The sequence below is a fragment of the Gobius niger genome (assembly GCF_951799975.1).
Source record: "Gobius niger genome assembly, chromosome: 20".
In the NCBI taxonomy this organism is placed as follows: Eukaryota; Metazoa; Chordata; class Actinopteri; order Gobiiformes; family Gobiidae; genus Gobius; species Gobius niger.
The window spans coordinates 25,246,905-25,267,841 of NC_136871.1; the positions used below are offsets into that span (position 1 = coordinate 25,246,905).

The 20,937-nt window shown below is 41.4% G+C and overlaps 1 protein-coding gene across 1 annotated transcript in view; it reads right to left on the minus strand.

Moving 5' to 3' along the window:
- megf6b (multiple EGF-like-domains 6b) overlaps positions 1-20,937 on the minus strand; it is a 59,680-nt gene that overhangs the window by 25,050 nt on the left and 13,693 nt on the right. The window contains exons 4-5 of the mRNA XM_079578293.1: positions 19,685-19,789; positions 2,732-2,854 (exon numbers count right to left, since the gene is read on the minus strand). Coding sequence (XP_079434419.1) covers positions 2,732-2,854; positions 19,685-19,789 — 228 coding nt within the window. The remainder of the gene's footprint in view (positions 1-2,731; positions 2,855-19,684; positions 19,790-20,937) is intronic.

Sequence of the window (20,937 nt, forward strand, 5' to 3'; positions counted from 1 at the left end):
TATTGAAAATCTTATGAAAACCAAATTCACACATGCGCCCCTAGCAAGCTAACATCCTGACTTTGGCTGGACTTTGCCCTGCTGGGGGCAGGGTGAATGAATGTGTGAATTTGGCTTATGTTTCCTATTGTGTGAGCAATAGCAAAGGAGCCAGTTGGAGTTCGAGTGTCCACATTCTCACCATATCTGGTGAGTTTCTTCCTGGTAATCCGTGAGGTTTTCCCATCAGCCAAAAACATGCATTAATTCATCCAGCAAACAAAGGCTAACCACAGGTCTGGATGAAAGGGCCTGTATTATTCGAAGTCTTCTTGTATAACCACCTTCTCCTCAAAAATATACCCCGAAATGTGTGTTGTTGCACCCATGTTTGGTTAATGCATATTCAGCCTATCCCCCCTCCCACTTGCTTGGTCTATCTGTTCAATAAATTGAGACAAATTACTAAATTGCTACCACAACCCCGTTATAGATGTGATTGAATATTTTGGAGACATAAGAAAGAAGAGAAAGCATCAGCAGGTGTTAGCTGAGTCCAGCTGTGTCTACTGCCCTGTTTCCTCCGCGGATGTAGGTGATGAGTGTCTGATTGATGCCTAACCACGACAATATGATAAACTCCGACCTATGGTTCCAATTTGATACGGACATAAAAAACAGGAATACAGGAATGCTGCAGAATTTATGTGCCAGAAGTTGAATTTGGTTATTTCTGATCCAAACATCTGAGAGAGGAATGAGGCGTGCAAGTTAAATGGTCTATTCAGGAGCTAAGCACTGGGCTCTCACATGTGCTGCCAACAAATACAGCCCGAAACGGCGAAAGTACGGCTACAAGTGCACAGTACATGGAGCAAAACAGGGTCATTTCCAAAAGTAATACCGACTTTTAATATAGCTTTAATAAAGGGGAGGTAATATTTCGTCATTGCATCAGGGAACAGGTATCTAAGCAAGTTCAGGCATAAAATAAGACGGATCTGTTTCTCAGACATATTCACATGACCTCATGAAATCTTTTAATTAAAAAGGCTACAAGGACAACAGTCCTCCAAAAACTGCCACCAATGTAGGAGCGGTAGCAGTAGCAGCCCCAGTACTTGTAGAAGTAATGAAAACAGTAGAAGTGAAAAATCTCCATGGTATTTGAAGCTTCAAGTTATGTCAGTCCATTGATGCTTAATAGTACTTGTAGTAGATGTAGTAGTTGTGGTATAGAGCAGAGTTGCTTCCGCAGGTGAAAAAAAAGAATGAGCATGCAGTTTTTCATATAGAATGAAAAAGGCTAAAAATGTCAATTTTCTTACTATTGTGAATGACACAGTCTGCTCTTTCAGTGAGAGGAGAAGAAAGAGGTTGTCTCGCATACTCAGAGGAGCACAGTGGATCTATAAACTAGTAAAATACATTGGTACTAGTGGTAATAGCAGTAATAGCTGTTGTTCTGTACAGTATGTTACAGTAGTTGTGCTTTGCCGCAAAATACTGGCTGTGTGTTCTCATCCTTTTAGCAGAAACAGAAAATCCATCCCCGCAGCTGCCATCATTTTACAGTAAATTGAACTTTCACCGTATGTTTGGACTGACATGGCATTTCTAATAGAGAGTGACGGCAGCCAGGTGACCAGCAGCCCACCCCCAAGACCCAGACAGCCACAGGCCAAGCCACAAACTTGAAAAACAGTAGAAGAAATGAGGTCCACACACAATCTGGCCTGCTCTGGTTAATAAAACCAGGCTCAATATTGAGACTGGCACGCCGTTTTCTCCTCATCTCCATGGTTTCACTAAAAGACTCAAAGTACTGTATTTGACGTGACTAGAACAATGTTGATCCTACTGTAGACCACCTGCATGAGACTTAATGTGGGCCATTGAAAACAAAAAGTCTATGTCCAAGAAATACCCCACAAGTTAATGCACTACTGACAATCTGAGGAATATGAACCGGTCGGAACCGAGTAAAACATAAAGACACGGAGATCACCAAACCGCAATGTGGTTTGGTGATCTCCGTCCTAATTGCAATCACAATCACGAGCAGATACTTTTCCAAACATCGTTCACGCACATTGGAATATTCCTGTGAGCCATTCGTCAGTCACACAGTAGCTGCAGAAAGCCCTTTCCCCCCAGAGTGAATTATTGCTAACCACTAAGTGAGCCGATATCTCACAGGTTTGACTCCTGTGGGATTTTCTCTGCCCCGGCCGCTCGCTCCCGGGCCGTCATTCTCCCTGAAAACGGATCACTTTTTGGCACGCAGTCCATATATGCACAAGCCAGACTTAGACATGCACGCTCCCGGTGATTTCACGATGGGCTCCTGCCAAATCCAGGGCAATTAGAGCGCTAATGCTGCAAGATGTGGTTTAATATTTGCCAGTCTGGGGAGGAAGACAATGTTCTCCAGTCAACCAACGCCAGGAAAAGAGCGCTTTTGTACTGAACGGAGAGAATAGAGTGACTGTTATTTGACATATTGCACATGTTAGTACCTTTAGCATATATTATTGGTTGTACAATTAAAAGGTTGTTGCCACCTGCTGGTCTAACGCTTTTGCAATTGTACAAGACCAGTTCAACATTCGCTTGACAATCCAATCGTGATTTTGATCTATTGGGATAGTTTAGTATAGTAGTTCAACACACAGCTCATTACTCGCTTACTCTCTGTGTGCCTGTCTATCTCTCTCTTCTGTTTGTCTAGTTTAGCAAAGAGAGACTTTACCTTGGCATGTCCTTCCGTCCTCGTTGAGCCTCTGCCCCGGGGGACACCTGCAGTAGAAACTTCCAATGGTGTTGCAGCACAGAGCCTCGCAGCCGCCGTTGGTCTCCTCGCACTCATTCACATCTAAAAGACGGAGAAAATAAGTTGCAAATAAGAAGAATAAGTAAGAACTGAAGAAGAAAGGGTTAATATACAATGCAGTATATGAAGTGCCCATGTGCACCATGTTTTCTGGACAATATGAAAAAATGAAGAAGAAAAAAACATGTATTAGTCGCTCCGGAGTATTTGTCGCACCAGCCTTGGCAACTACCGGGGCACGGAGGCGTAACTGCACCATTGACAAGCCTCTCCCGGCAGCATGTTGTTCACCAATTTGTGAACTTGTTCCTCAAGCTGTGGCCATTAGCTTTCAGCCCGCGATTAGCTTTTTTTGTAGCTGTTTTTTTTGTGTGAAAATAACAAACATGTGAAATTATATATTCTGATATATAAGTCGCACCTGAGTGTAAGTCGCACCTCAAGCCAAACTATGAAAAAAAGGCTGACTTATAGTCCGGAAAATCCAGTATATTTATGATCATGCCAACAACACTAATGCTTCTGGAGGGAAATACTGTGTGTACTGAATTTCATTTCAACTCAGAAGGTGCCGCTCATACACCAGGGAAACATCAAGTGAAATCCTATTCAATCCCTCAAACTTTCTTCAACTGAATACTAAAATAATAAGCATTTTCAGCACTGATGGAAACTCCATGCTTCATTTTTAATCAGTACATTTTTCCTACATAAACCACATCTGTCACGAACACAAGAAGTCCGTTTAGTTGGTTCGCTTCCTCGGCTGCTGTCTCTCACCTCGATCAGATCTTTCACTTCTCAAATACATAATCACAGGGTTTGCGTATGGGACAGTTTCACAAAACGCAGGGACTACGACAAAATCAGCCACTGTGGGTTTCACAATCACAGATGAAACACTCAACTTCTACAAGTATTGTAGCGGCTGGCCTTCAAATACTGCGCTTAGAACATCCCAAAAGAGCCCCAATAAAAGGAATAATAATCTGACAATCTGCTGTTCTGAGTTTGATAAGAGCAGATGAAACAGAGAGGAAACAGAGCTCACCATCACATGCATTCTTCAACAATTCTCTTCATATGGGCATTTGTCAGAAAAGATTATACTCATTGAGGAATTGTGCTCCACTGGACTGTTTGACATCCAAAGTGGAGCAGTTTTACTACGAGCTAATCTACGAGGGAATGGGGTACAATCTTCACTGCTTCTAGTCCAACTACAGTATTATTATTATTACCCTGATAACGGCAATAAGTAGGCTACTGCCAAAACTACTAGGCTTATTGGTAATACCAATGCTGCGATAATTAATACCACAACTTTCATGACTGAAGTTCTTACTCATAAAGTTGGCAAGTGCATGCTGCCGACGAGAACTCCTACTCTTACTCCTACTGGTATTTAGCATCAAACACCCTATATGCATAAACGTATGGAAACAAAGTAGATGGGCAAGAGGAAGATTTTATCCATTTAGCAAACTTTGGCAAACGGTAAACCCAGCACTAGAGCCGCCCATTAAAAGATTACTTTTGCTTTACAACATCTGGAAATGCTCAAGCCAAAATGCAGCATCTAAGTAGTATTAGTGTCATAAAGGCTAAACTGCACTGAGTGTACAATAAAGAGTTCACTTTGGTATATGTTTCATGTGACTGTAAAGCTCTCTGTTGTATTTAACCTAGACTTGGACAATTCAGATGTATTAAATTTAATTTATTTTTGGTCTGGCATGTTGTCTTTGAATTTGATGATTCTTTTTGCATGTTGTCCTATTTATTTATTCATTTTCATTTAATCAAGTGCTTGTGTGCCAGGATATCAGGTCAACAATCACAAACAATCACAAACATGCATTACACGCATGGTTCCCCCAAACAGATGAGGGAGCACCTCATCGGTCAGTTTGCAGACAGTGAGCATGAGAAGTGGAGTCAGAACCAGGATTAAAGAACCTAATCCTCACATGGGACCCTTCCTCTCTTCCTCTGTGTTGGGCTGGGTGCTCCCCTTCTGTGGCAGGGCCTGGGGCTACACACCTGTGAGGGGTTTAAACAGGGCGGTGCTGGGTCAGTGTTACGAGTCATCTGCACAGTATTTTGCCCTGTCAGCAAACAGGAATGTAAAACATTTGTCATAAGCACACAGAACTGACGGGTTGTGCTTTCGGTATATTTTTTCTTTTTTTTTTGTCTACAGGATACTTTTGCCACCAGTACCTCCATGATTACTTTTACTAATTATAATGTTGCCCATTACCATTACCTATCACAGCTTCTACAACCACTGCCACTATGACTACGTGTACTCACTTCAAAAGCTAATGCTTATTTAATGCTCTTTTTTAAAATACATTTGTTGCATAAACAGATAAATGAATTTCCACCTCCAATAAATCTTATTATTGCTACACAAAATGTCATAAAACAAACAAGCTGTAAAATAATTTGTTCTCCGTTAAACTCAATGACCTCATGAGCACGAGCGAGCCTTGAGGCTACTGTTTCTTAATGTTTTTCTTCCAAGCCATGAAGACTGATCCTGCACACCTCCAGAGGTGAAATGACCCTGCCCAGTGAAGGGTGCCCCGTGTGGGTGTCACCTCCCTGACCTGGTCCTCTAGGGGGAAAGCCAGTGGAAGTTTTCTTAGGTTCAGTTCAGACACCACAAATAAAGACCTGTGTTATTGAAATCAAACAGGTCATGGTCAAAGCGGAACTCATGCTGAGCTAAGGTGACGCCCGGGACCATGTGTGCCTGATATACTCTCCTCCTGTTAGTGCGACTGCTACAGTTTAGAGCTGCAACTAAACAATCGCTGATAATAGTTTTCTGTTGAGAAATGTTTTTATCGAACAAAATCAGTCAAAGAAAAAATGATTCCACCTGAGGACTGTGTATCAGACATCCAGGAAGATACATAAAGGCTTCTGCTTGCATAGTCTGCTGTGTGCAATCTCTTTACCAAGATAGAATACAAAATAAAATTAAAATCAATGCTAGAGAAATTGAAGTGCCATTTGTTTCAAACTTTGTTGGTTCTTTTGTCTGCTTGATTTCTTATTCAGCACAGAAATTCTGCAGATGTATTAATTCATTGGATCTTGTTTGCGGATAATATTCCAAAACAGCTGCTGCAAAAACTGCAAAAAAAGCGTAAAAACAGAATTTCTGCACTGTCAGAGTTTGTTGTTAAGTGCAGTCTTTTAGCTGTTACGTCTAACTCATGCACTAAGCCGTAAACAGGAAAAGGATCATAAAGAAAACAATGCAAACAGCTTCAAATCAGCAGCATCAAAGCTATTAGTTTACATTCCATGGTTGTATTGAGTGACTTCCTGTGATAAGAAAGTCACAGGCCTTAGCATCTATGGGGACCACGTGAAACCAAACCAAGCTCAATAGAAACCAATGGAGACATTCAGGATGCGGCATTAGTATGGAGGCATTATTAAACTTAGCATTTTACTTGTATTTTCGCCTGATCTTTGGAGGTCATGTCACGGTGTATGTGTCTCACAGGTTACTGCGCAGCTGCTTGTGTTTACCAGGCGCTGGGGAGACGGTCCGGACAGAGACAGAGGGGCAGAGTGACTCAGGAGGAGAGAGCCCTCAGATGGTTGGCCATGTTGTTTTACTGTGACTAAAAGATATGAGCTGGAACTGACTATTTACTGCACAGCTTTAGCAGGAAATGAACTTCAACCTTTGAACTCAAATCAGGCGACCCTTAAATATGTTAGTCGTGGATGACGCACAAAGGAGACACTGGCCATTTTTTTTAAATATGTATTAGATGCAACAATAAAAAAGGTCAAATCTAAGTTGTAGACTGTATTACTAATTTCATAGTTATCTTAAAAAACAGTAAGCTCCATGTGATTGGTTTAACACTGCCCCCTACTGCTCCACTCCAGTGCACTAAAATTACCCTTTATCGCGCAGCTGCACAAATCCCATAAAAAATCATGACATTGCGCTCAAAAATCTTCCATTGACTCTCTTAGACCTCATGTTCAGGAAACGCTCATAAACCAGTCCCTAATTGATGCATATAGCGCCACTTTTGCACCATTTTCTTGCACGGGTCCTGTAATTGTGGTCGTTCATCGGTGCAGCTGGACGGACTTATTCTTATGTCGTTTTACAGGTTGAGGATGTTTAAAATGGCAACTTTAAAAACCTACTGGGCTAACCTCTTAGACCTCATAATGTGTGCTTCTCATGTTTGGGGGAAATGTACGCCTGCATTTACGAACCACAAGTATTTCTGTTCAATCATTAACAATCGCTGTTAAGTTTGGCAGGAAAAGGGCTCCTAACATAGACATGACATCACTGTGCAGGCGGAGAGCCCTGGGACGGCGGCAAAAACAGGTCGAGTTCTTCTGCGGGCCTGCGGAGATTGTCTGGCATATTGTTCAAAAGTAGCAATCGATTGAGATTATATAGTATCGCGATTATCTACAAATGTGGTCAGACTGACTAAGACTAAGCTTAAACTAGACACACAAAAGCAGATGGCCTCAAAATAAAGTACAGCAAAAGCAGATACAATCACGAAAGATCTGCTTTATTGATGTAAATTAGTTATTAAGTTAAAGGAGCACTATGCAACTTTTTTATGTGAAACTAAAAGTTGATATATGTGTGTGTTTGATCTTGTATTGACCAAGTGGCTGTATGACAGGTTAGTATGGTGCCTTTACTTTCCATCACAGTGGCCTCTAGGACGCTCCAGGATCAATTGTTTGGCAGGTTTTCACTGCTGATGGACCTTCTCACCAAAAAAACTCACAAAACAATTGATCTTGGAGTGTTGTAGAGACCACCGTGATTGAAAGTACAGGCACTACACTACCCATGGTCACTACAAGATCAAATACACACAAAAATGTATTTTCTCATAAAAAGTACTTTTAATACAAATGACAATAGCTGAGTGTTCTCCAACCGTTTCCCCATAGCAAAATTAAAAACAGCAGAGAGCTACTTATAGCAAAGATGTTTCTACAGAGAACATTTCCTTTCAATACTTCACTGTTTTTCATGGTTTTCAACATGTTCAGAGCGCACCTGTTTGGTGGACAAAGAGAGAACACGTCTATATGTGACTTGCCCTGTTGCAGTATGTGGTATGTCCACACTAACACTCAATGCACCTGTACATCATACACTCACGCTGTTGTTCTATGTCAAATTGTATTGTCTTTATCAGAGTTAAAATCTAATCTGCTTATGCATGCCCTTATAGTCTTCTAGTCTTATAGTTTTAAGTTTTTATAGTTTATTATTTATCTAAGTTATGTGTTGTATGTTTTATGTTGCACAATCAACAATCGTGTTCATAACCATGGCAATAAAAAACACTTCTGATTCTGATACATAGGAGTTGAAGGAAGCCTTTGGGGGACTACACAGACAGAGTTGGAGAGCTAGTGACTCCCGAGCCACAGTTTGGAGACCCAGTGCTATAAGTTGTTATAGCTTGCACTAAAAGACAGGGCATTCTCATCCATAATTGTTTACATGTAAAGAGAGATTCCCTTGAATAGTACATCACTGTTGATACTGAAGATACCATCTTTAAAGCTGCATTCTGTAACTTTTTATATGGGGGGAAAAAAAGGTGATATTTGTGCGTATTTGATGTAGTGACCCGACGGTTGTTTGAGTGGTCAGCATGGCGCCTTCACTTTCCATTACAGTGACATCTAGGATGCTCCAGGATCATTGTTTGGAAGGTTTCCACTGCTGACGGACCCTCTCACCAGAACACCCACAAAACAATCGATCCTCGAGGCCACCGTGATCGAAAGTAAAGGCATCATGCTGACCACTCATAAAAATCGCATTAAAAAGGTTGCACAGTGCACCTTTAGGCTTGAATACCTGTTAAGGCATCATAACACTGAGAGGTCAGTAGGTTTATAAACGCATGGCTAAGCAGGTTCACGGTCATGTCGTATATTTCCTTTGAACTAAATATACTCGTGTCATCTTCAACGGTAGCAGCCAGCCCTCCTTATGTATATCACTCTTTTTCAGGGCATGTGTTGACAAGAAAACACTGCATGGGATTTACCGCAGAGAACTGGTGCGGGGGCTGTCGACTGGCGGCTAAAATATCAATCAAGTCGTTCCCTGCGCAGCTTATTATCCAGACCAGTGAGCCTTAAACTTTAATATTTGGCGCACGTTTGATCTCAGGGGGATTTATGTGCGACTTCAAAGACACTAAAATCCCATCTTCAGGTTTGTTTAGTGAACGGTCTGCACCACTGAGCCCCTTTTAATCCCTGTTTTGACGAGACGTTTCACCTCACCAGGTAAATACAGGGGTGACGGGTTAAACGGTGAATTTAGGAGGGCTTTCAAAAGCACACAACCGATGGTTAAACAAATTAGCATAGTCAAACATTGTGTTTACTGTATGTATTTACCTACAGGCCAATTTTACAGTAGCTTTTTAGGAACAAAACATCTCCACGATAGCCTTAAAAGACAAAACAAAAACACCAGATGCGCCAATGCCACCGTTGGAGAACCTCTAAACTGGAATAAGATTTGGATTTGCCTTAAACCCGGAGTCAAACGAGTCCAACGCCATAAATTAAGCCTGCCTCATTTCTCTTTCAGCGCGTTGTTGTGGCGGGGCTCACGTGATGTAGCGGCCTTTACATCTTTTAGTGTCTGGAACATCTCCACGCTCGCAGACCAGCTGGATTTCTGCTGCTCGTGTCTCACAATATGACTCGTAGTTTTATGATGTATGTGGAAGAAAAGGAGCTTAGTGAACGCCTCGCAGACCTGAAGGCTTTCCCCTCTGACCCCTTTGCGTGTGTTGGGTATATTCCTAGACTTGCCCTAACCTGCTGCTACTGCTAACCCTGACCCGGCAGCTCTGAACACATGGGACAAAACGCTTCTCAATGCGAGATATGCAGGGATGGTATGTACACAATGGAAAGTACCCAGGGGCCAAAGAGTGACAAACGCCGAGGTATAAAATATTACGACTTTGTTTATTGTTTTGAAGTGACTAAACATGGTTTACGGTTGTTAAAAGTTGAAAGGAACAAGGTGTAGGTACATGAGCCGCAGGTGATGTCTCAATCAAATACTATGTACTGGAGATAATGATGGACAAACAATGACGCGCTACAGATAAGGTACCAATTATGATGGAGGAAGGGTGATATCTTAGCCATAATAATATGGACAACATTAGAAGGTAATAAAACAGTGCCATTCAGTAGGTCTCCATATAGTACGTCATAGTAATGTCTTGATAAACATGCACACATTTTCCATGTGGGCATAAACAGGTTTTTGGTAGTGTTTGTATGCAGTAGAGGAGCTGCTGCAATTGAAACTAGAAATGGCTGCGCCATTGCGATTGACTGCGGAAATGCGGGAAGCGAATGCAGAAATTGCATAAACTCTTCAAATTGCATAATTAAATTTGCATAAGCTGGTAAAATGCATCAAATGTCATGTTGCATAAACTGCATAAAGTGGTAAAATGCATGAATGGGTTAATTTGCATAAATTATGTAAATTGAATAAACGCTTTAAAATTCATAAGTCCTAAATGGCATAAACTCTTAAGTTGCATAAACGCTTTAAAATGCATTAACTGGTTAAATCCCATAAAGTGGTTACTTTGCATAAATTGTTAATATTGCATAAACTTTTATATTCCATAAACTGGTCAAACTGTTGAAATTGCTTGATTGGCAGAAGCTGCACAAATGGCTGAAAGGCCTGGAGTCTCCCGATTGGCTGGATTCGCACATACACACTAATGCAAAAATTTCAAACTCTCGTATAAAAAAACTGGAAAACTGCAGAAGGACAATTTTTTCTCAAAACCCACAAGTTGCAGAAGCTGAACATGCACAAAGTGCAGAAATTGCATAAAATGCAGAAAAAAGTGCAGAAAAGCATGGATTTGCGGCAGCCCCATTATAAGTCAATGGGAAAAATCTCCGACATTTCGGCCGATTGCGGAAAAAACGTAAGTTGCAGAAGTCCCAAAAGTAATAGCACCCTTCTCCTCAACATGCGGAACATTTTGATGCATAACTTGCATAAATTGCACAAAGCATGAAGGTGCTGAAAGCTCTAGAAAATCAGGAAAAAGATGGAAGAGGAATAATAATAAAGAACATGAAAACCAATAATTGACTGCGGAAGAATTCCGCAGTCAATCAATAACAGCCAACTTGCCCACGCTGTTATATCAGATACAGGCACATTTTGATGCAAGGGCCACATTGGGACAAACGTGGTTAGCAGGAGTTTCAGACAAGTACAATTAATAGAGTCTACTCGTCTAAACAATTAATAGAGTCTACTCGTCTAAACAACAATAAAACACTGGTGTTGTTCACCATTTTAGCCAATGCATCAAAGTTAGATGTTTTCAGGGGTTTTCTCGAGTGTTAGTTCAGCTTGGTCGGTTTTGTGGGTTGGACTGAAGGGCTGAATGGGCCAAAGGCCCCTGGGCCTACATTTGCCCATTTCTGTGTCATATAAGAGACACTTCTGTGTCATATAAGTGCTCACACATTTTTTGCCTGTAGTGTACACCATCAATATGCAACAATAGCAATCAATCACATCTGATGTGCTTCAACATGTGGCTAAATCTTAGTCTATCTTGGCTTTTTGATTCAGTAATATAGTTTTTGGATCATTTATAACTTCAGAGAAATGAATTATTTTGAGTGTTGCACAGATAATGAGCACACTCAAATTGTCGCTAGACCAGACAGATGTTTCCACAATCCTACAGTAAAACAAGATAAGGAAATATCAACCTACTAGTTAAAGTTCGACAGTATAGCGCCAACTGATCTAATTGTGTGTCTCATTGCTCTGCGCCTTCCCTCTAGCTCTTTCTTAAATTCTAAATGAAGGTGTGAATATCCCAGCCTGTAATGTGCCTGTAATGTGGGCTCAGGCAGCTTTAATGAGAGGGTTCAGGGCACTCAGGGCAGGGTGCGTCCGGCCCCACCCACCTGCTCCTCTGTCCTGCACGAAGCCTTAATCTGCCCTCCTCCCTGCATCATTAGGGCCTTTACAGCAGCCTGATGAGAGGTCAGACATGGGATATCCCACAGATCACAAGTGACAAGAGTTTGCACAATACCTTCACACCTATAATGAGAGTGGACAAATCCGCTTCCTCACAGGTCTTTCACTGCTCCTGTACAAAAATACCTAACATTGTTTTGTACTAGAACTGAATCCTTCTTTCTCCACTTTAGGTTTCTCATGTTGGCTATATATTTATGTTTAGGCCGCAAACCCCATGATAAAAGTATTTAATTAGTCACTGGCATTGGCAAATATTGCGTGAATGACTGAAGTGGGTTTGTACATCTCCATGGCCACCCGAGTCTTAACCAGGCATGTTGGGTGGTTCCAGCTCTGAATGAGAAGAATCAAACCATTTAACTCCGACAACAGAAAACATGTCAGCGGCCCTGTGAATGCCCCATTTACACCAAAAATTTACGGCCCCAGAAACACCATCCGTAATTGTAAAACGGCCGGATAACGTCAGCCCATGAACTTTCGGCTCTGGGTCCAAATAGCTTTCATTTTCACCATTCCAGCTGAAAAAAAAACAGACTTCAACCTGTTCTCAACCTGCTAAAACCATTAACAAGGGAAACTGTTGATTTAAACACCTTGGGATCAGCTTTGACAGCCACTTCCACGTACTATCGAGGATTACAGCATTTCACTCCTCTGCAAATGGTTTGACTAAAGAATAAAATGGGTCATGATTCAGCAGAAAAACCCAATGTGGGACAGTGCTTTTGAAGGGTCAGACAATCAAACAGGAGCCCACCACAGTGACCTCTGGGTGGGATCAAACACTTCCCAACAATGACGGACTAGAGCAGCTGCATACTTACATTTTTACAATGTCATCCCTTGAGATACAGGAGTCAAAATGAAAAATGCACTGTACAATGTAGCAGTGATTGGTAAATATTGTATGAAAGAGAAAAGTAAGACTAAAAGGTGCAGTGTGGTAGAGAAGTCTGTGAGGAAATACTGGATTTATTACAAATATTGTCCTAAATATAATGTAAAACACACAACTTGACCATGATAGAGTAAATTATGGGGCCTGTATGGGCTCTTGGCACCAATAAAGCAGCCACAGTGCTGCAAATTTGGGAATGGCCGGTCTAGCCAAATGTGCATTATGCTGAATAAAAGCTATAGTTGCACCAAGACGAAACCACATCTGAGTCAAGACTAAACCATGACAGAATATTAGCAAAACTAAAGCTACTACAGAACTTGGTCAATAAGTTAAATCCTCAACAGAAACTAAACTAAAAAGGATATAGCTGATATAGTTGGCAGATAGGGGATGTAGGTGATGTATTGGGGTAAAATCTGGCAATAATTTGAACCAGTTTAATGTCATGAAAACAATATTTGCATGTATTTTCAAAATAATTAGAATATAACATATTTCTGCCTTATGTGGAATTTTCCTGATCCTCTTCGCAAACTCAGTGTGTATTTTTGTACAATACAATATATACAGTCTATAGGTCCAGACCATCCAATAAAACTCACACATGTATTTATTATTACAGTGAAGTGGGCCATTCCTCACTCGTCATGAAGATGTACACATTTCATACACACATAGCTTGGATTCCTTTGAGGAGCCTGCATTGGAAAACCACTAATGGTTGTGGTTTATCTGACACAGATGGGAGTTTGTCACATCTAAAACAGCCATGTAATTACTACATTTATATATTAAAACTTTTACATATAGATAATTAAGTGCCCAGCGCAGCAGAACAAAAAAGCAGACCAAAAAACATGAAAGAAGTTGCTTGTAAACATGTTCAAAATCAACTTCATGAGCTCATCTCTCTCTCATACATTTCTAGCTGCATCAAGTACAGCTAGAAATCAGAATTTCTTTTCTTGTTCTTCCTTTGTTTCTCAGAGAGTCCTGACATCAGGTCTTATGGACCATCCAATAATCTGTGATGCATGTGTGAACAGACAGGTCAAGAGAAAGTCAGGGACATCATTTTGCCATGTCTGAAGTCAATGCTCTTTCAGCTATAAACTCTTCATATGATGTAGCAGGTGCACCGCGGCTGGGTCACCTGTCACTGTCTGTTGAGCTTACATAAATGTTTACAGAGGGAAAATCAGAATGACCATTTGTCCCACTTTCCTATTGGTGCAATATTCACTACACTCAAGTCATTATTCATTCACTTTCCTCATTTAGTTCTTGTAAACTATGATTGACTGATCTGTGCCATTGGCCTAATCCATCGATATAACAGCAACAACTCTCTCCCACACTTTGACACAGGCGAGATGGGTGATATGTCTGTCCCAAATACAAAGGCACTGATCTGACTCAAACTGCCAACCTTCTTGTTTGTCACATGAGCCACTGTCGCCTTTACTGTATCTATCATTTCCCATGGATCAGAAAAACAAGTAGCAGCTGGTTCCAAACACACAATGGTTCAATCCTGTTCATGGCAAAAGTCAATGATGCTATGCATATTTCTTAGTCAATGTCTGTATTTTGTCCAATAATAAAAGTGTTAGGGGATAAAGCATATATTATATCATTACATAGTGAATAACTAAATCTGTGTGGCATCACCACCCACATTTCAGTCACTTTTGGCCTTAACGTGACGCTAATAAACCTCACACACTTAGCAAAGGATTAATAAACCTTACATGTTAGTGGACTGTGGAAAATGCCAAAGTTTCTCTCTTAATTTTAACAGCTAAATCATTAGGCAAAAATGAGTAGAGTTCTCCCAAAGGCTTCACCTGTAATTGCGTGCATTTTCAACTGTGGATGGAGTTAGCATCCACAGTTGAGCAGTTAGCAGAAGAGATCCACTCTGACAAAGATTTTAAGACTTATTCGCGACATTTCTTGACCAAGTGAGTTTTCTCTGTGATTCTAGATGACAGAAGCTGTTGTTTGAGTGAGATTTACTGTCCAGAAAGGCAGTGAAGTTCAGTCTGTCTCTCAGAAAGAATGCTAAACTCATGCTTTGAAGCGTGCATTACAATATAATGATCATAATGAGCAGGAGTCAATGCTCAGTTTGTCTGATGTTAAAACAAGAGCAATGACCCGAAACCCAGCCTCAACATGATCCTGCACTTCAGAAAGCATCTGCAAATGGAGGAAAATAGATGCCATTACTAGAAGAGAGAGGGCATACAGTATAATCCCATACCAGACCAAATCATAGGCATGACCTAAAATTACATTGAGCTGCTTTGTGATGATGTGCAGCTTTCCCCGATGCTAACCTACTCCCACCTGTGGTTATGCCATGGCCCTTCTCATAGGCCTATTTCTAAAATCGAGATATTATGAACTATCATAACAAAACATGGAACTTTTGAATTTTGACATGTTCTTCACCTCTGCAATGTTACACCTTTAAATATTTGCCAAACTGACACCTTTCTGTTTTGATGTAGTCTTACAGAACTTCTTGAAGCAGAACAAAGTAACTCATGCCCCTAGAGGCCATAAGCGCCACTGCAGGTGTCGTAGCATGTTGTGTTTTTTTTTTACTCATTAATTGTCCGTGAGAGTAAATACTACGCTGACAGAAAAGACAAAGGGAGAGAGAGGGATATTGTACATCCAATAACACAATGGAGATCATTTTTTTCACTCAAACATGGCTGTAAATACTGTTTAAGTGGCGCTAGCCCGCAGTTAGCTTTGCCCTTTAGCCTGTTAGCTTCTTCTACATGATTCTATTGTGTATAGCGTGTATGATGTGTATCTAGCGTGTATGGCGCCTCCGGCCAAGAGGAAGGAAAGTTAAAATTGTGGTTTTCTGTCCAGCAACACCAGCAGGAGACGATCCCATTAACATTTGTAATAACCCCCAGAGGGACAACGAAAGGGATCTATTAAGGTAAACAAGTTATTAGTTCCTCTTTAAAACAGGTGCAGAAATGCAGATGCGAGATTCAAACTATTGTGAAAGACGTGGAAGTGATTTCCTCTTTTTAAAGACATAAACACTGGTTCCACATCCAAACATGTCCTGACCACATCAAGGCCATACCACTGCACTATTGCACTGTGCTGTACCATCACACTCAAAACTCATTAAACGATGAGTGCTCTGCGGTCTTCTCGCCCCGCCACTCTCAAGGGCTCAGCTGTGTTTTAAGCATTTTTGGGTAAACACGTCAGAGTGAACAAGCTGTGACAGACAGGAGGAGAGGAGGTCTGAAAACTAAAGGTTATTTATCAGGGCAAAAGTATGTGATGACGAGCAAAAAAGGTGTGCAGGCAGAGCACACAATATTAAACTAAACATAAAAGTAATTAGGGTTTTTTGTAACTTGCAGAAAAAGTAACATTGGGATCCTTTGTAGTGAAGCAAATCTGCTTATTTCATTTCATGCTGCCATTTTGAATTATTTGAATATACTTTGGAACACTGAAGAAACAAGCAATTATCTTCTCTTGGTTGGCCTTAATATGTTTAGTTGCAAAACCCATTTGTTTGTCCACTCACCTTCTCTGTCTCTGACATCGGGGCCAAAGAGGAAGCTTTGTACAAGCTGTTTTTCAAGGCACTGGGGACAGCTGGGACTGTGGTAATGCTGTTTTCACACACCGACACTGGTGCCCCGCACTTGCTCTCTGCAGCTCATTCAGTGTCAATCACAGAGCAATGAAACCGTCAGGTCTCTTTACGGATTGATAGCCTTCAATAAAGACAGGGTCGGGGGGCCGTGGTGCTAATATGCATATGCAGTATCCCTCTAACAATACGGGCCAGTGAGTAGAGGGTGGTCGGCAAGATCTGGGTTTAGCTGATGAATCAATATCACCGGGAACGAGAAGAACTTGTATAAGCTAATTCAATGAAGTTAGTTTCACCGCAGGTTCTTAGAGAAATGAGCTGCATGTTGACTTAATGTTGATTTAATTACCATTGCAGACAGACTAGCATTCTTGCATTTCTAGCATCACTTTATTTAGTTGTGAGCTAAAAACACAATTGCCATAATGTTATATGCACACGAGCGTCACATGACTTCCGAGTGGATCCTCAGGAGGCGATGTGCTTCCTGTCCCGCTTTTCCTATGAGTTAGTAACGGTGTCTTGTCCAAATAAATAAATAGCTCAAGATCATGGCAGGCAGGGACAGACAGTCACCAGATAATGATGAAAACATCGCGTCTGGATCAAAGAATTCACCGGAGGAAACTTCCTGTTCATCACGGTAGGTGTTTAAATGTCTTGAAGCTAATGGCTAACAGCTAACACTAAATTTAAATTAAAATAGCGCCAAGATTTTGAACGAGCCTGCTCAAAAAAATATAATGTACCTGTCTTTAGTATAAATACATCTTAGTTGTTGTTTTTTGTGGTGTTTTTTGTTGTTTTTTGAGGCTAGCCGTTAGCTCTGAGATAAAAAGTCGTACCTCAATGGACACAGACGTTTCCTGCAGTCAAGAATTTACATCCAACGTAATGTTTTTAACAAGAAGCCAGTGACTTAGTATCTCACTGTCCGTGATGTTTTCTTGAACTGTTCGGTGATTTGTGCAAGACATCGCTAATCCTTATTGGGAAAATAGCGGAGAGGAAGGACAGTCTGGAGATTGCACCCAGAAGTCACATGTCACTTGTGTGCACAGAGCCTATGTTTACAACTTCTAGATTTATTTGATCTTGATGTGACCCCAGTGGTGTTTGGAAGGTCCAAATTTTGTGTTGTCATATTTGGACTTCTGGAAAATCTGATCGTATTCCAAAGCATGCAAAACAACAAAAGCATGCACGAGGCTAAACAAACACTGCTGTTCATACTTCTCTTTCCTGCCACTTCTCGCAACTCCTCCACAACAACCATGACGTGACAGCTTTTCTCTGGTGATTATCCTCATCTTTGGCTTTAGGCTCATTATGGCCATCATGCACTTATAGCTGTAGCATTAGCTTCAGCACTAGCCCAGTACCTCCATCTCGAAGCACACCCCTGAGCCTGTATATGCAGACTGTCCCAGTGATTAGTCCCTGCATTGAAGCACGGAGTAATCAGAAGGAAGTCAGGTCAGCTTATAGCCACAAAGAGCTGTGTGTCAGGGGTAGGATTTCCCAAAGCCGCATCACAAGGGCTATAATAAGGCAAACAGGAAGCCAATGTATACCATCTTGTCATAAACCTACAGCTTCTGCATGAGAAAATATACAGCAAGTTCATAAAAGACGATCCGTGTTTAGAAATCTTTTAATCTTTTTAGGCTGTGTTTAAGTTATGGAGTTTAAATTATGCACCAGGAGTCAGAAAGGGGCTGAGATTGAGGGGGAGACAGTAGTAGTTGAAAGTTGACACAAAAGGAATTTCCTGTCGTGTGGCCGAGTTATCAGAAAGACAACAGGATCGTCCCCTGTTTTATTTCAAATCTCACAATGGGCCCATGATAAAATACAGAGACCACAAGGGCGGAAGTTTACTCCATTCAGAAAGTCAATTGATTTAGTCTACTTGGCGTTCACTTATCAAAACCACAAGGATGCTTCGCAAGTACTTTGCTAGGCATGTTGGCTCTGATAGTCATACAGATCAGTAATGCGTGCTAGATATTTTGGCCGACCGATATAGTATCGGCGGATATTTGGGGATTATACAACATCTCCAATAAAAGCCGATATCTCAGTGACTGAAAGTTATAGAGATTTCCTGTTTTTTGTTTTTTGTTTGCATTGGAAAGAACAAAGTCAGGGCTTCACAACAAGTCCTCCCACAACTTCATAGACCTCAGGGGAACCAAGAGGCATCGCAATGAAAATTGGTTAGCTGCAAGTTTGTTGCATACAAGTTTCACTAAATCTCACTGAAAATAAGGACATGCTGTATATCTTTTTGAAGCACAGAACATAGAGACTTCTGAGTTAGTTTTAACCTTCGCAACTGTATTTTTGATCGCTGGACAAAATTCCGCGGCTCGCAGCAGTATGCCTAACTGTAACGGCTGAATGCTATAGGCAACTAATCAAAGCTGGGACAGAAACTATGATTGAATATAATATAATCGGGATTATAGATCAGATATTTGGAAAAATCTTTGGAAATATCGGTCAAAAATATCATCCGAGCATATCGGCATGGACCAATAAAAATCCCCACAAGTTAGGCCTTAGAAAAACCCATATTGATTGATCTCTAATATGTGCAAACCTCAAGCCTTTCCCTCATCATCCTGTTGTTTCAGATACAACCCTGAATCACAGCCGTTAAACTGTCATACCTCTTTAACCACCCTCAAAGTATAGGCCATGAAAAGGGAATGGACACATTTAAGCCTCAGACAAAACTGCACTGACACCAAGCTTTCATGTACTTTCATCTTTTACCAACTTGCGAGACTTAATAAAGAACCAGTTGAACCAGGAAGAAAAGCCATAAGGAATTTTGAAAAAGTTTCAGATCATTTCTAACCAACAAAGTGTAAGATAGTGATGAAAATGTGTTTGAAATTATAACCAAATACCTGAATAAAGCATAACACTAATAGGCCCAACATCCACAGCAAGTGAAGTGAACCCAATGTCCTTTGAGTAAAAGGTTTTCCCAAGCCGGATCTACATCCAAGGGGGAGATAATTTCCTCTCAGCGTCTATCATACTTTCCTGTCATCACGTTGGTGGCAGCTCTACCCAGATCCACCGTCACTAAAGTGCATCTCACTCATGTTAGTCCTTTTCTGGTCGAAATCATACAACGTGTGCGTACAGGACGGTGAATGTGCAAAGACGTAACTGCATTTTGGCACGACCACTCACCGTACTGGCAGCTGGGCCCGTTGAACCCTGCGGGGCAGTCGCAGAGCTGGGTGGACCCCTCCCGGCAGTGTCCTCCGTTAAAGCACACGCCGTAGCTACACACAGCTGCTCCGTCCATCCACAGCCCGCCATCAGGGAACACGAGAGGGAAAGAGAGGGAAGAGGAGATAAGGTGAGTGAGGCAGAAACACCTGGATGTGACGCAAGCTGCCAACATCTGCGGGTTGAAATGATGTGACCCGTTGCGATTAAAGACCTATCATCGGCTTGTTAACAGTCGAGTAAAATTTCCCCTGCGTGTACACTCAAAACAGGGCTTACAAAACAGACATACCGTCAGAAATAGAGATGAACAACAAAAAATGTGCACCTGAACCGGACCATTTTTGAATATAGCCTCGAGTCATGGACAGTGATGGGAACATTGGGGAGAGTAAGGCTCATTCCTCTGCCGCCGATGGCCCAGTTCCCATAAATCATAACAAACTGCGTCTCGCGAGGACAGAAACTCATAGTGCCCGAGCAGAGATCACCGAATCCTGTTAAAGAGCATATAAATCTTATTTTACTCTCAACTCTGTCCTGACACCTCCACGCTGTAAGACAGTACACATGCTTGTAACAGACACGTGTGGTGAATCTGGCCAGGAGGCTTTAAGAGCAGTCAATATTACTGCCTGAGAAGCTTTAAGTTTTACGTTTTCTCAGGACTGTCCAAGGATCACTTGAACGCAGCATGTTGCAGCCGTGTGAATGAGCCACAGCTGTTTAGAGCAGGCCTGTTGTTTGGCGTGTCAGTGATGACAGGTCCACGGACCGACGCCTGTCATTGCTGTTTGGAGTTTCTAACACGAGAGCACTGATGGTACTGAAAAAATACTGTCACACGAGGACTTTACAGGGACTTTCCAAAAATAGAATCAAAAAGCAGTTCAATAAAAGTGCGTCCACTCAGCATTTTGTCTAAAGAGATCAAGTATACGGAAAACACTGTATTACTGTATTCATTAATTGATGCAAAAAAAAGAAAAGAATACAAATACTTTTCACTGCAATACTGTTAACATCTTAAAGCAGTAACTTGTTTACCTTAATAAAACCTTTTCGTAGTCCCTCTGGGGACCAGAAAACCACAATTGCAACTTTCCTGCCCCGACCCGGAGCACCAATACACACTAATGGAATCACAAAGAAGAAGCTAATAGGCTAACGGGCAAAGCTAACTGCGGGCTAGCACCACTTCAGCAGTATTT